The 15869-nt window shown below is 32.1% G+C and overlaps 1 protein-coding gene across 4 annotated transcripts in view; it reads right to left on the reverse strand.

Moving 5' to 3' along the window:
• Positions 1-15869, reverse strand: part of LOC128248076 (uncharacterized) — an 82149-nt gene that overhangs the window by 52705 nt on the left and 13575 nt on the right. For 2 of the 4 annotated variants that reach the window (XM_089353274.1, XM_089353273.1), the window contains exons 5-11: positions 12838-12894; positions 10947-11003; positions 8927-8983; positions 7036-7092; positions 5016-5072; positions 3125-3181; positions 1105-1161 (exon numbers count right to left, since the gene is read on the reverse strand). In XM_089353274.1, the coding sequence (XP_089209400.1) occupies positions 1105-1161; positions 3125-3181; positions 5016-5072; positions 7036-7092; positions 8927-8983; positions 10947-11003; positions 12838-12894 (399 nt within the window). Of the gene's footprint in view, positions 1-1104; positions 1162-3124; positions 3182-5015; positions 5073-7035; positions 7093-8926; positions 8984-10906; positions 11004-12837; positions 12895-15869 lie in introns of all 4 variants that reach the window. The other 2 variants (XM_089353278.1, XM_089353277.1) reach the window with 1 other exon arrangement.

A 15869-nucleotide genomic window follows, 5' to 3' on the forward strand; every position in this document is an offset into this window, starting at 1 on the left:
TCTCAGCATATTGGAATAGAATTATTTTTTCTTTCGCCCTTGTTTATAATTTACAATTTTAAATGAATTTGAATATGGTGGCCACTGTGTTGGAATTTTCGGGGGATAGAAAATTTAGCCTACTTTAGAAGTATACTGTCAGCTCGATGAAATTTGAAGAGATTTAAATAATGGAAATATGAACTAGTAAGCAATTCAATATATATGGAGGATTCCATCCAAGGGTAAATGAAGCCACTCAACGGAAATCCGACATTCTTGAGCTGAAAACAAAGAAATTGACTTTATGGTAATCGGCGCAGCATGTTCGGGTGATTCCGGGATCAAACAAAAAGAAGAAAATAAACTGAACATCTATTAAAAAATTGAAGAGGTTAACATGCAGGTTGAGAGCAATGAAGAGTGTGGACGTGATAACACTAGTAATTGGCACACTCCGAATTGTGACGTCATTGGCATTGTATATAACGTGGTTTATATGTCAAATTGCTAGGCATAATTCCGAACATAATATTTACCGTATATAGTGAGATCTAGCACTCAGAAATCATAAAGTAGCCATTAGCTCTCAATCATAATGTTCCATTTGTATTTCTAGTATTCTACGCAGTGTATATCACTTCAAAACCGCTTTGTAACTGAGATGCATTCGCATTTCTAGTTCGTAGATAACCTATCTCCTCACTTATTCTAACAGTGTCATAATTTAAATCTATTATTGAACATTGCGTTATTTAGGGGAGCTTCGACTTTTGTCCAGAACTCGAAATCCTGATACAAGTGTGCCCATATGCCAGACTATACAGAATTTAGCTGTGTTGTCATATTTAAAATCTTTACCGGTTAGCCCGAATGGTGTTGTATTTTGTAATAATTTAAGTCCTCTTATTGGTTTAACCGGGTGTTTAACTGAACTTTCTACGAAGTACACATCTCTTATACCCTTATGGTAACAGAAAATTTTAATTTTAAAGCTACCTAACGCTATTTAATGCTTGCAACCAACAATATTATTATTTTTCTTATTATCAAATATTTAGATTTTTAATAAATTTCAAGTATACAAGACAATGAATAGTAAAATATTTATAGAATATTATTTACCTTCTGTTGCCGTTGACATTGTGTTTGCCACTGAGGAGTTTCCTGCAGTTATTTCATCTAGATAAAAAGGTAAGATAATATAATATACTTTCATAATGGAAGAGGAAACTGATAGATATTTGGATGTTCATTTTGAGTATGTTAACAACCGTACAGAACCATTAAGGGAGTTTGCAACCAAATGCTCCCTTTAAAAAAATATAGTCCACAACTCTCCAGGACTTCTACTACTCTTGAAATCATGGAAACATGTTAAAGATCATATTAAAGAAAAACATTCCACAAAATAAAGTTTCACAACTAAACGCAAAGATCATAGTAATTAAAAACTGAAATATAAAAGAAAATGAATGTCCTAATTGGGAAAACTATGAAACATTCCAACTTATATTACACTCTAAAATTTGTATCCTATATTACATGTATATTTATTACCATTTCTTTCGGGACAGGAAACCACTAAACGTTGTGGTTCGTGACCAATCGCTCAAGTGTTGTGGGTGGCTAAAGGATTCTATCTTTAGATATGAATGAGGTTCTTATGTGTACACATAACTCTTGCTTCTGTTTTCATTTTCCATGGGTGCTTGAACATGTTACATTTATAAGTTATCGTATTCTCTACTGAAGAGGTGACAATCAATGGGATTAATCCCTAAATTTATTCAATATAGAGGTAAAAATTTTTTTTAATTCTGTTAACTCTCCGTCAACAATCACAGCAAAATCTGTATTTATAGCGAATAAATATTGCAATGTTGTGATTGACGATTGAAAGTCTATTCTCAGCATATTGGCATAGAATGATTTTTTTTCTTTCGCCCTTCTATATAATTTACAATTTTAAATGAATTTGAATATGGTGGCCACTGTGTTGGAATTTTGGGGGGATAGAAAATTAAGCCTACTTTAGAAGTATACTGTCAGCTCGATGAAATTTGAAGAGATTTAAATATTGGAAATATGAACTAGTAAGCAATTCAATATATATGGAGGATTCCATCCAAGGATAAACGTAGCCACTCATCGGAAATCCGACATTGATGAGCTGAAAACAGAAATTGATTTTATGATAATCGGCGTAGCATGTTCAGGTGATTCCGGGATCAAACACAAAGAAGAAAATAAACTGAACATCTATTAAAAATTTGAAGAGGTTTAATATGCAGGTTGAGAGCAATGAAGAAAGTGGACGTGATGCCAGTAGTAATTGGCACGCTCCGAATCGTGACGTCATTGCCATTGTATATAACGTAGTTTATATGTCAAGTTGCTAGGCATAATTACGAACATAATATTTACCGTATAGAATGAGATCTAGCACTTAGAAGTCATAATGTAGCCATTAGCTCTCAATCATAATGTTCCATTTGTATTTCTAGTATTCTACGCAGTGTATATCACTTCAAAATCGCTTTGTAACTGAGATGCATTCGCATTTCTAGTTCGTAGATAACCTATCTTCTCACTTATTTTAACAGTGTCATAATTTAAATCCATTATTGAACGTTGTATTATTGAGGGCAGCTTAGGCTTTTGTCCAAAACTCGAATTCCTGATACAAGTGTGTACAAATGCCAGGCTGTGCAGCATTTAGCTGTGTTGTCATGTTTAACATATTTACCGTTTAGCCCGACTGGTGTTGTATTCTGTAGTAGTTTAAGTCTTCTTATTGGTTTAACTCCGTGTTTAACTGCAATTTCTAGGAAGTACACATCTCTTATACCCTTATGATAACAGAAAATTTTAATTTTAAAGCTACCTAACGCTATTTAGTGCTTGCTACAGGCATATCTCAGAAATGTGAACTAACTATATTTTTTAAAAATTATATCTTCTGTTTAAGGACGTGTAAAACTCTTGATCTTGCATTAGAACGTCAAATCGTCAAAACGACAATATATACATAAATCTATTCATATGTTTTAGTGCAAAATATGCAAATCAAATCAACGTGTTTTTAATGAATTTCAAGTATACAAGACAATGAATAGTAAAATATTTATAGAATATTATTTACCTTCTGTTGCCGTTGACATTGTCTTTGGCACTGGGGAGCTTCCTGCGGTTATTTCATCTAGATAAACAGGTAAGATCATATAATATACTTATATAATGGAAGAGGAAGCTGATAAATATTTGGATGTTCATTTTGAGTATGTTAACAACCGTACAGAAACAATAAAGGAGTTTGCGACCAATTGCTTCTATTACAAAAATATAGTCCACAACTCTCCAGGAGTTCTACTACACTTGAAATCATAGAAACATGTTAAAGATCATATTAAAGAAAAACATTCCACAAAATAAAGTTTCACAACTAAACGCAAAAGATCATAGTAATTAAAAACTGAAATATAAAAGAAAATGAATGTCCTAATTGAGAAAACTATGAAACATTCCAACTTATATTACACTCTAAAATTTGTATCCTATATTACATGTATATTTATTACCATTTCTTTCGGGACAGGAAACCACTAAACGTTGTGGTTCGTGACCAATCGCTCAAGTGTTGTGGGTGGCTAAAGGATTCTATCTTTAGATATGAATGAGGTACTTATGTGTACACATAACTCTTGCTTCTGTTTTTATTTTCCATGTGTGCTTGTACTTGTTTCATTTATAAGTTATCGTATTCTCTACTGAAGAGGGGACAATCAATGTTATTAATCCCTAAATTTAATCAATATAGAGGTAAAGAATTTTTTTTTTAATTCAGTTAACACTGCGTCAACGATCTCAGCAAAGTCTGTATTTATAGCGAATAAATATTGTAATGTTGTGATTGACGGTTTAAAGTCTATTCTCAGTATATTGGCATAGAATTTTTCTTTCTTTCGCCCTTCCATATAATTTACAATTTTAAATGAATTTGAATATGGTGGCCACTTTGATGGACTTTTTGGGGGATAGAAAATTTAGCCTACTTTAGAAGTATACTGTCAGCTCGATGAAATTTGAAGAGATTTAAATATTGGAAATATGAACTAGTAAGCAATTCAATATGTATGGAGGATTCCATCCAAGGGTAAGTGTAGCCACTCATCGGAAATCCGACATTGGTGAGCTGCAAACAAAGAATTTGACTTTATTGTAATCGGTGTAGCATGTTCGGGTGATTCCGGGATCAAACACAAAGAAGAAAATAAACTGAACATCTATTAAAAATTTGAAGAGGTTAACGTGCAGGTTGAGAGCAATGAAGAGTGTGGACGTGATAACACTAGTAATTGGCACACTCCGAATTGTGACGTCATTGGCATTGTATATAACGTGGTTTATATGTCAAATTGCTAGGCATAATTCCGAACATAATATTTACCGTATATAGTGAGATCTAGCACTCAGAAATCATAAAGTAGCCATTAGCTCTCAATCATAATGGTCCATTTGTATTTCTAGTATTCTACGCAGTGTATATCACTTCAAAACCGCTTTGTAACTGAGATGCATTCGCATTTCTAGTTCGTAGATAACCTATCTCCTCACTTATTCTAACAGTGTCATAATTTAAATCTATTATTGAACATTGCGTTATTTAGGGGAGCTTCGACTTTTGTCCAGAACTCGAAATCCTGATACAAGTGTGCCCATATGCCAGACTATACAGAATTTAGCTGTGTTGTCATATTTAAAATCTTTACCGGTTAGCCCGAATGGTGTTGTATTTTGTAATAATTTAAGTCCTCTTATTGGTTTAACCGGGTGTTTAACTGAACTTTCTACGAAGTACACATCTCTTATACCCTTATGGTAACAGAAAATTTTAATTTTAAAGCTACCTAACGCTATTTAATGCTTGCAACCAACAATATTATTATTTTTCTTATTATCAAATATTTAGATTTTTAATAAATTTCAAGTATACAAGACAATGAATAGTAAAATATTTATAGAATATTATTTACCTTCTGTTGCCGTTGACATTGTGTTTGCCACTGAGGAGTTTCCTGCAGTTATTTCATCTAGATAAAAAGGTAAGATAATATAATATACTTTCATAATGGAAGAGGAAACTGATAGATATTTGGATGTTCATTTTGAGTATGTTAACAACCGTACAGAACCATTAAGAGAGTTTGCAACCAAATGCTCCCTTTAAAAAAATATAGTCCACAACTCTCCAGGACTTCTACTACTCTTGAAATCATGGAAACATGTTAAAGATCATATTAAAGAAAAACATTCCACAAAATAAAGTTTCACAACTAAACGCAAAGATCATAGTAATTAAAAACTGAAATATAAAAGAAAATGAATGTCCTAATTGGGAAAACTATGAAACATTCCAACTTATATTACACTCTAAAATTTGTATCCTATATTACATGTATATTTATTACCATTTCTTTCGGGACAGGAAACCACTAAACGTTGTGGTTCGTGACCAATCGCTCAAGTGTTGTGGGTGGCTAAAGGATTCTATATTTAGATATGAATGAGGTACTTATGTGTACACATAACTCTTGCTTCTGTTTTCATTTTCCATGGGTGCTTGAACATGTTACATTTATAAGTTATCGTATTCTCTACTGAAGAGGGGACAATCAATGGGATTAATCCCTAAATTTATTCAATATAGAGGTAAAATTTTTTTTTAATTCTGTTAACTCTCCGTCAACAATCTCAGCAAAATCTGTATTTATAGCGAATAAATATTGCAATGTTGTGATTGACGATTGAAAGTCTATTCTCAGCATATTGTCATAGAATGATTTTTTTTCTTTCGCCCTTCTATATAATTTACAATTTTAAATGAATTTGAATATGGTGGCCACTGTGTTGGAATTTTGGGGGGATAGAAAATTAAGCCTACTTTAGAAGTATACTGTCAGCTCGATGAAATTTGAAGAGATTTAAATATTGGAAATATGAACTAGTAAGCAATTCAATATATATGGAGGATTCCATCCAAGGATAAACGTAGCCACTCATCGGAAATCCGACATTGATGAGCTGAAAACAGAAATTGATTTTATGATAATCGGCGTAGCATGTTCAGGTGATTCCGGGATCAAACACAAAGAAGAAAATAAACTGAACATCTATTAAAAATTTGAAGAGGTTTAATATGCAGGTTGAGAGCAATGAAGAAAGTGGACGTGATACCAGTAGTAATTGGCACGCTCCGAATCGTGACGTCATTGCCATTGTATATAACGTAGTTTATATGTCAAGTTGCTAGGCATAATTACGAACATAATATTTACCGTATAGAATGAGATCTAGCACTTAGAAGTCATAATGTAGCCATTAGCTATCAGTTATAATGTTCCATTTGAACTTCTAGTATTCTACGTAGTGTATATCACTTCAAATCTGCTTTGTAACTGAGATGCATTCGTAATTCTATTTCTTAGATAACCGAGCTTTTCACTTATTCTAACAGTGTCATAATTTAAATCCATTATTGAACGTTGTATTATTGAGGGCAGCTTAGGCTTTTGTCCAAAACTCGAATTCCTGATACAAGTGTGTACAAATGCCAGGCTGTGCAGCATTTAGCTGTGTTGTCATGTTTAACATATTTACCGTTTAGCCCGACTGGTGTTGTATTCTGTAGTAGTTTAAGTCTTCTTATTGGTTTAACTCCGTGTTTAACTGCAATTTCTAGGAAGTACACATCTCTTATACCCTTATGATAACAGAAAATTTTAATTTTAAAGCTACCTAACGCTATTTAGTGCTTGCTACAGGCATATCTCAGAAATGTGAACTAACTATATTTTTTAAAAATTATATCTTCTGTTTAAGGACGTGTAAAACTCTTGATCTTGCATTAGAACGTCAAATCGTCAAAACGACAATATATACATAAATCTATTCATATGTTTTAGTGCAAAATATGCAAATCAAATCAACGTGTTTTTAATGAATTTCAAGTATACAAGACAATGAATAGTAAAATATTTATAGAATATTATTTACCTTCTGTTGCCGTTGACATTGTCTTTGGCACTGGGGAGCTTCCTGCGGGTATTTCATCTAGATAAACAGGTAAGATCATATAATATACTTATATAATGGAAGAGGAAGCTGATAAATATTTGGATGTTCATTTTGAGTATGTTAACAACCGTACAGAAACAATAAAGGAGTTTGCGACCAATTGCTTCTATTACAAAAATATAGTCCACAACTCTCCAGGAGTTCTACTACACTTGAAATCATAGAAACATGTTAAAGATCATATTAAAGAAAAACATTCCACAAAATAAAGTTTCACAACTAAACGCAAAAGATCATAGTAATTAAAAACTGAAATATAAAAGAAAATGAATGTCCTAATTGAGAAAACTATGAAACATTCCAACTTATATTACACTCTAAAATTTGTATCCTATATTACATGTATATTTATTACCATTTCTTTCGGGACAGGAAACCACTAAACGTTGTGGTTCGTGACCAATCGCTCAAGTGTTGTGGGTGGCTAAAGGATTCTATCTTTAGATATGAATGAGGTACTTATGTGTACACATAACTCTTGCTTCTGTTTTTATTTTCCATGTGTGCTTGTACTTGTTTCATTTATAAGTTATCGTATTCTCTACTGAAGAGGGGACAATCAATGGTATTAATCCCTAAATTTAATCAATATAGAGGTAAAGAATTTTTTTTTTAATTCAGTTAACACTGCGTCAACGATCTCAGCAAAGTCTGTATTTATAGCGAATAAATATTGTAATGTTGTGATTGACGGTTTAAAGTCTATTCTCAGTATATTGGCATAGAATTTTTCTTTCTTTCGCCCTTCCATATAATTTACAATTTTAAATGAATTTGAATATGGTGGCCACTTTGATGGACTTTTTGGGGGATAGAAAATTTAGCCTACTTTAGAAGTATACTGTCAGCTCGATGAAATTTGAAGAGATTTAAATATTGGAAATATGAACTAGTAAGCAATTCAATATGTATGGAGGATTCCATCCAAGGGTAAGTGTAGCCACTCATCGGAAATCCGACATTGGTGAGCTGCAAACAAAGAATTTGACTTTATTGTAATCGGTGTAGCATGTTCGGGTGATTCCGGGATCAAACACAAAGAAGAAAATAAACTGAACATCTATTAAAAATTTGAAGAGGTTAACGTGCAGGTTGAGAGCAATGAAGAGTGTGGACGTGATAACACTAGTAATTGGCACACTCCGAATTGTGACGTCATTGGCATTGTATATAACGTGGTTTATATGTCAAATTGCTAGGCATAATTCCGAACATAATATTTACCGTATATAGTGAGATCTAGCACTCAGAAATCATAAAGTAGCCATTAGCTCTCAATCATAATGGTCCATTTGTATTTCTAGTATTCTACGCAGTGTATATCACTTCAAAACCGCTTTGTAACTGAGATGCATTCGCATTTCTAGTTCGTAGATAACCTATCTCCTCACTTATTCTAACAGTGTCATAATTTAAATCTATTATTGAACATTGCGTTATTTAGGGGAGCTTCGACTTTTGTCCAGAACTCGAAATCCTGATACAAGTGTGCCCATATGCCAGACTATACAGAATTTAGCTGTGTTGTCATATTTAAAATCTTTACCGGTTAGCCCGAATGGTGTTGTATTTTGTAATAATTTAAGTCCTCTTATTGGTTTAACCGGGTGTTTAACTGAACTTTCTACGAAGTACACATCTCTTATACCCTTATGGTAACAGAAAATTTTAATTTTAAAGCTACCTAACGCTATTTAATGCTTGCAAACAACAATATTATTATTTTTCTTATTATCAAATATTTAGATTTTTAATAAATTTCAAGTATACAAGACAATGAATAGTAAAATATTTATAGAATATTATTTACCTTCTGTTGCCGTTGACATTGTGTTTGCCACTGAGGAGTTTCCTGCAGTTATTTCATCTAGATAAAAAGGTAAGATAATATAATATACTTTCATAATGGAAGAGGAAACTGATAGATATTTGGATGTTCATTTTGAGTATGTTAACAACCGTACAGAACCATTAAGGGAGTTTGCAACCAAATGCTCCCTTTAAAAAAATATAGTCCACAACTCTCCAGGACTTCTACTACTCTTGAAATCATGGAAACATGTTAAAGATCATATTAAAGAAAAACATTCCACAAAATAAAGTTTCACAACTAAACGCAAAGATCATAGTAATTAAAAACTGAAATATAAAAGAAAATGAATGTCCTAATTGGGAAAACTATGAAACATTCCAACTTATATTACACTCTAAAATTTGTATCCTATATTACATGTATATTTATTACCATTTCTTTCGGGACAGGAAACCACTAAACGTTGTGGTTCGTGACCAATCGCTCAAGTGTTGTGGGTGGCTAAAGGATTCTATCTTTAGATATCAATGAGGTTCTTATGTGTACACATAACTCTTGCTTCTGTTTTCATTTTCCATGGGTGCTTGAACATGTTACATTTATAAGTTATCGTATTCTCTACTGAAGAGGTGACAATCAATGGGATTAATCCCTAAATTTATTCAATATAGAGGTAAAAAATTTTTTTAATTCTGTTAACTCTCCGTCAACAATCACAGCAAAATCTGTATTTATAGCGAATAAATATTGCAATGTTGTGATTGACGATTGAAAGTCTATTCTCAGCATATTGGCATAGAATGATTTTTTTTCTTTCGCCCTTCTATATAATTTACAATTTTAAATGAATTTGAATATGGTGGCCACTGTGTTGGAATTTTGGGGGGATAGAAAATTAAGCCTACTTTAGAAGTATACTGTCAGCTCGATGAAATTTGAAGAGATTTAAATATTGGAAATATGAACTAGTAAGCAATTCAATATATATGGAGGATTCCATCCAAGGATAAACGTAGCCACTCATCGGAAATCCGACATTGATGAGCTGAAAACAGAAATTGATTTTATGATAATCGGCGTAGCATGTTCAGGTGATTCCGGGATCAAACACAAAGAAGAAAATAAACTGAACATCTATTAAAAATTTGAAGAGGTTTAATATGCAGGTTGAGAGCAATGAAGAAAGTGGACGTGATGCCAGTAGTAATTGGCACGCTCCGAATCGTGACGTCATTGCCATTGTATATAACGTAGTTTATATGTCAAGTTGCTAGGCATAATTACGAACATAATATTTACCGTATAGAATGAGATCTAGCACTTAGAAGTCATAATGTAGCCATTAGCTATCAGTTATAATGTTCCATTTGAACTTCTAGTATTCTACGTAGTGTATATCACTTCAAATCTGCTTTGTAACTGAGATGCATTCGTAATTCTATTTCTTAGATAACCGAGCTTTTCACTTATTCTAACAGTGTCATAATTTAAATCCATTATTGAACGTTGTATTATTGAGGGCAGCTTAGGCTTTTGTCCAAAACTCGAATTCCTGATACAAGTGTGTACAAATGCCAGGCTGTGCAGCATTTAGCTGTGTTGTCATGTTTAAAATATTTACCGTTTAGCCCGACTGGTGTTGTATTCTGTAGTAGTTTAAGTCCTCTTATTGGTTTAACTCGGTGTTTAACTGCAATTTCTAGGAAGTACACATCTCTTATACCCTTATGATAACAGAAAATTTTAATTTTAAAGCTACCTAACGCTATTTAGTGCTTGCTACAGGCATATCTCAGAAATGTGAACTAACTATATTTTTTAAAAATTATATCTTCTGTTTAAGGACGTGTAAAACTCTTGATCTTGCATTAGAACGTCAAATCGTCAAAACGACAATATATACATAAATCTATTCATATGTTTTAGTGCAAAATATGCAAATCAAATCAACGTGTTTTTAATGAATTTCAAGTATACAAGACAATGAATAGTAAAATATTTATAGAATATTATTTACCTTCTGTTGCCGTTGACATTGTCTTTGGCACTGGGGAGCTTCCTGCGGGTATTTCATCTAGATAAACAGGTAAGATCATATAATATACTTATATAATGGAAGAGGAAGCTGATAAATATTTGGATGTTCATTTTGAGTATGTTAACAACCGTACAGAAACAATAAAGGAGTTTGCGACCAATTGCTTCTATTACAAAAATATAGTCCACAACTCTCCAGGAGTTCTACTACACTTGAAATCATAGAAACATGTTAAAGATCATATTAAAGAAAAACATTCCACAAAATAAAGTTTCACAACTAAACGCAAAAGATCATAGTAATTAAAAACTGAAATATAAAAGAAAATGAATGTCCTAATTGAGAAAACTATGAAACATTCCAACTTATATTACACTCTAAAATTTGTATCCTATATTACATGTATATTTATTACCATTTCTTTCGGGACAGGAAACCACTAAACGTTGTGGTTCGTGACCAATCGCTCAAGTGTTGTGGGTGGCTAAAGGATTCTATCTTTAGATATGAATGAGGTACTTATGTGTACACATAACTCTTGCTTCAGTTTTTATTTTCCATGTGTGCTTGTACTTGTTTCATTTATAAGTTATCGTATTCTCTACTGAAGAGGGGACAATCAATGGTATTAATCCCTAAATTTAATCAATATAGAGGTAAAGAATTTTTTTTTTAATTCAGTTAACACTGCGTCAACGATCTCAGCAAAGTCTGTATTTATAGCGAATAAATATTGTAATGTTGTGATTGACGGTTTAAAGTCTATTCTCAGTATATTGGCATAGAATTTTTCTTTCTTTCGCCCTTCCATATAATTTACAATTTTAAATGAATTTGAATATGGTGGCCACTTTGATGGACTTTTTGGGGGATAGAAAATTTAGCCTACTTTAGAAGTATACTGTCAGCTCGATGAAATTTGAAGAGATTTAAATATTGGAAATATGAACTAGTAAGCAATTCAATATGTATGGAGGATTCCATCCAAGGGTAAGTGTAGCCACTCATCGGAAATCCGACATTGGTGAGCTGCAAACAAAGAATTTGACTTTATTGTAATCGGTGTAGCATGTTCGGGTGATTCCGGGATCAAACACAAAGAAGAAAATAAACTGAACATCTATTAAAAATTTGAAGAGGTTAACATGCAGGTTGAGAGCAATGAAGAGTGTGGACGTGATAACACTAGTAATTGGCACACTCCGAATTGTGACGTCATTGGCATTGTATATAACGTGGTTTATATGTCAAATTGCTAGGCATAATTCCGAACATAATATTTACCGTATATAGTGAGATCTAGCACTCAGAAATCATAAAGTAGCCATTAGCTCTCAATCATAATGTTCCATTTGTATTTCTAGTATTCTACGCAGTGTATATCACTTCAAAATCGCTTTGTAACTGAGATGCATTCGCATTTCTAGTTCGTAGATAACCTATCTTCTCACTTATTTTAACAGTGTCATAATTTAAATCTATTATTGAACATTGCGTTATTTAGGGGAGCTTCGACTTTTGTCCAGAACTCGAAATCCTGATACAAGTGTGTACAAATGCCAGACTATGCAGCACTTAGCTGTGTTGCCATGTTTAAAATATTTACCTGTTAGCCTGAATGGTGTTGTATTCTGTAATATTTTAAGTCCTATTAGTGGTTTAACTGGGTGTTTAACTGAAATTTCTAGGAAGTACACATCTTTTATGCCCTTGTGGTAACAGAAAATTTTAATTTTAAAGCTACCTAACGCTATTTAGTGCTTGCAACCAACATTATTATTGTTTTTCGTATAATCAAATCTTTAGATTTTTAATAAATTTCAAGTATACAAGACAATGAATGGTAAAATATTTATAGAATATTATTTACCTTCTGTTGCCGTTGACATTATGTTTGCCACTGAGGAGTCTCCTGTGGTTTTTTCGACTAGATAAAAAGGTAAGATAATATAATATACTTTTATAATGGAAGAGGAAACTGATAGATATTTGGATGTTCATTTTGAGTATGTTAACAACTGTACAGAACCATTAAGGGAGTTTGCAACCAATTGCTCCCTTTAAAAAAATATAGTCCAAAACTCTCCAGGACTCCTACTACTCTTGGAATCATGGAAACATGTTAAATATCATATTAAAGAAAAACATTCCACAAAATAAAGTTTCACAACTAAACGCAAAAGATCATAGTAACTAAAAACTGAAAATTGAAAAAAAATGAACCTCCTTATTGGGAAAACTACCAAACATTCCAACTTTTATTCCACACTAAAATCTGTATCCTATATTACATGTATATTTATTACCATTTATTTCGGGATTGGAAATGTTGTGGTTCGTGACCAAATCGCCCAAGTGCTGAGAGTTGCTAAAGGATTCTATCTTTAGATATGAATGAGGTACTTATGTGTACACATAACTCTTGCTTCTCTTTTTATTTTCCATGGGTGCTTGTACGTGTTTCATTTATAAGTTATCGTATTCCTTGCTGAAGAGGCCAAAATCAATGGGATTAATCCCTAAATTTATTCAATATAGAGGTAAAGATTTTTTTTAATTCTGTTAACTCGCCGTCAACGATCTCTGCAAACCTGTACTTATAGCGAATGAATATTGTAAGGTTGTGATTGACGATTTAAAGTCTATTCTCAGCATATTGGCATAGAATTATTCTTTCTTGTGCCCTTGTTTATAATTTACAATTTTAAATTAATTTTAATATGGTGGCCACTGTGATGGAATTTTTGGGGGATAAAAAATTTAGCCTACTTTAGAAGTATGTGTATATATATATATATATATATATATATATATATATATATATATATATATATATATATATATATATATATATATATATATATATATATATATACATACATACATATATATATATATATATATATATATATATATATATATATATATATATATATATATATATATATATATATATATATATATATCATAAGGTTTTTAAACTTTTAAATTTTCATATTCAAAAGAGACAGAGACTTCAAATTCGATATATCGATTTATTCACCACTCTATGTTAACATTTCTGTGCCAAACTTATCCAGTGACTGGTCCATTGGATTTAGACGTTTGGCACTTCTTCAGGAGTGGTTACCTTTCGAACAAAACACGAAAAAGCACATACATAACTATTATTAGAAAAGACGAAAGCTAACGAGATCCTAAAGACCTAATAATTGTTATGTATGTGATTTTTCGTGTTTTGTTCGAAAGGTAACCACTCCTGAAGAGGTGCCAAACGTCTAAATCCAATGGACCAGTCACTGGATAAGTTTGGCACAGAAATGTTAACATAGAGTGGTGAATAAATCGATATATCGAATTTGAAGTCTCTGTCTCTTTTGAATATGAAAATTTAAAAGTTTAAAAACCTTATGATATAAATATAAACTGTGAGAACGACCCTTAAGGAATCTAATTAATGATCTCCTAAGGTAAGTTCTTATGCTATATTGGTAAAATTATTATATATATATATATATATATATATATATAATGTAGTTTTAATCAAAAGATTAAACGTAGCACTTAAAATGTTTGAGGCACTAGAATTTGGTAGGGTAAAAACCAAACACAATATCAAGAGATTTGGTGAATAAAATTTGAAGAAAAGCAACAAAAATTCCATAGGTTATAGTAGTACGTACGTTTTGTACAAATTTCATTTATACATGTAGTGAGAAGACTACATAAAACGTACACTGCAAATGTACTCCTCAGCATAGTCACCATGGTATTTTTTCTTCACTTACTCTTGTTTTTTGCACACACCTACAAAATGACTTTCTAAAATGAAATTCCATTATGCAGCTGAGGAGTACATTTTCATTGTACATTTTATGTAGTGTTTTCACTACATGAATAAATGAAGTTTGTATGAAACGTACGTACTGCTATAACCTATTGATTTTTGTTGCTTTTCTTCAAATATATATATATTATACATATATATAATGAGTTGAATTGACTGTCCGCACGATGGAATTTAAAGAGATTTAAATATTGGAAATATGAACTAGTAAGCAATTCAAAAGTGTATGGAGGATTCCATCCAAGGGTAAGTGTAGCCACTCATCAGAAATCCGACATTGTTGAGCTGCAAACAAAGAATTTGACTTTATTGTAATCGGCGTAGCATGTTCGGGTGATTCCGGGGTCAAACACAAAGAAGAAAATAAACTGAACATCTATTAAAAATTTGAAGAGGTTAATATGCAGGTTGAGAGCAATGAAGAAAGTGGACGTGATACCAGTAGTAATTGGCACACTCCGAATCGTGACGTCATTGGCATTGTATATAACGTGGTTTATATGTCAAATTGCTAGGCATAATTCCGAACATAATATTTACCGTACAGAGTGAGATCTAGCATTCAGAAGTCATAAATAGCCATTAGCCCTCAATCATAATGTTCCATTTGAATTTCTAATATTCTACGCAGTGTATATCACTTCAAAACCGCTTTGTAACTGAGATGCATTCGCATTTCTAGTTCGTAGATAACCTATCTCTTCACTTATTCTAACAGTGTCATAATTTAAATCTATTGTTGAACTTTGCGTTATTTAGGGGAGCTTCGAGTTTTATCCAGAACTCGAAATCCTGATACAACTGTGTCCAAATGCCAGACTATACAGAATTTAGCTGTGTTGCCATGTTTAAAATATTTACCTGTTAGCCCGAATGGTGTTGTATTCTGTAATATTTTAAGTCCTATTAGGGTTTAACTGGGTGTTTAACTGAAATTTCTAGGAAGTACTCATCTTTTATGCCCTTATGGTAACAGAAAATTTTAATTTTATAGCTACCTAACGCTATTTAGTGCTTGCAACCAACATTATTATTATTTTTCTTATTATCAAATA

Source organism: Octopus bimaculoides, chromosome 6 (assembly GCF_046866305.1).
Source record: "Octopus bimaculoides isolate indiv1 chromosome 6, ASM4686630v1, whole genome shotgun sequence".
In the NCBI taxonomy this organism is placed as follows: Eukaryota; Metazoa; Mollusca; class Cephalopoda; order Octopoda; family Octopodidae; genus Octopus; species Octopus bimaculoides.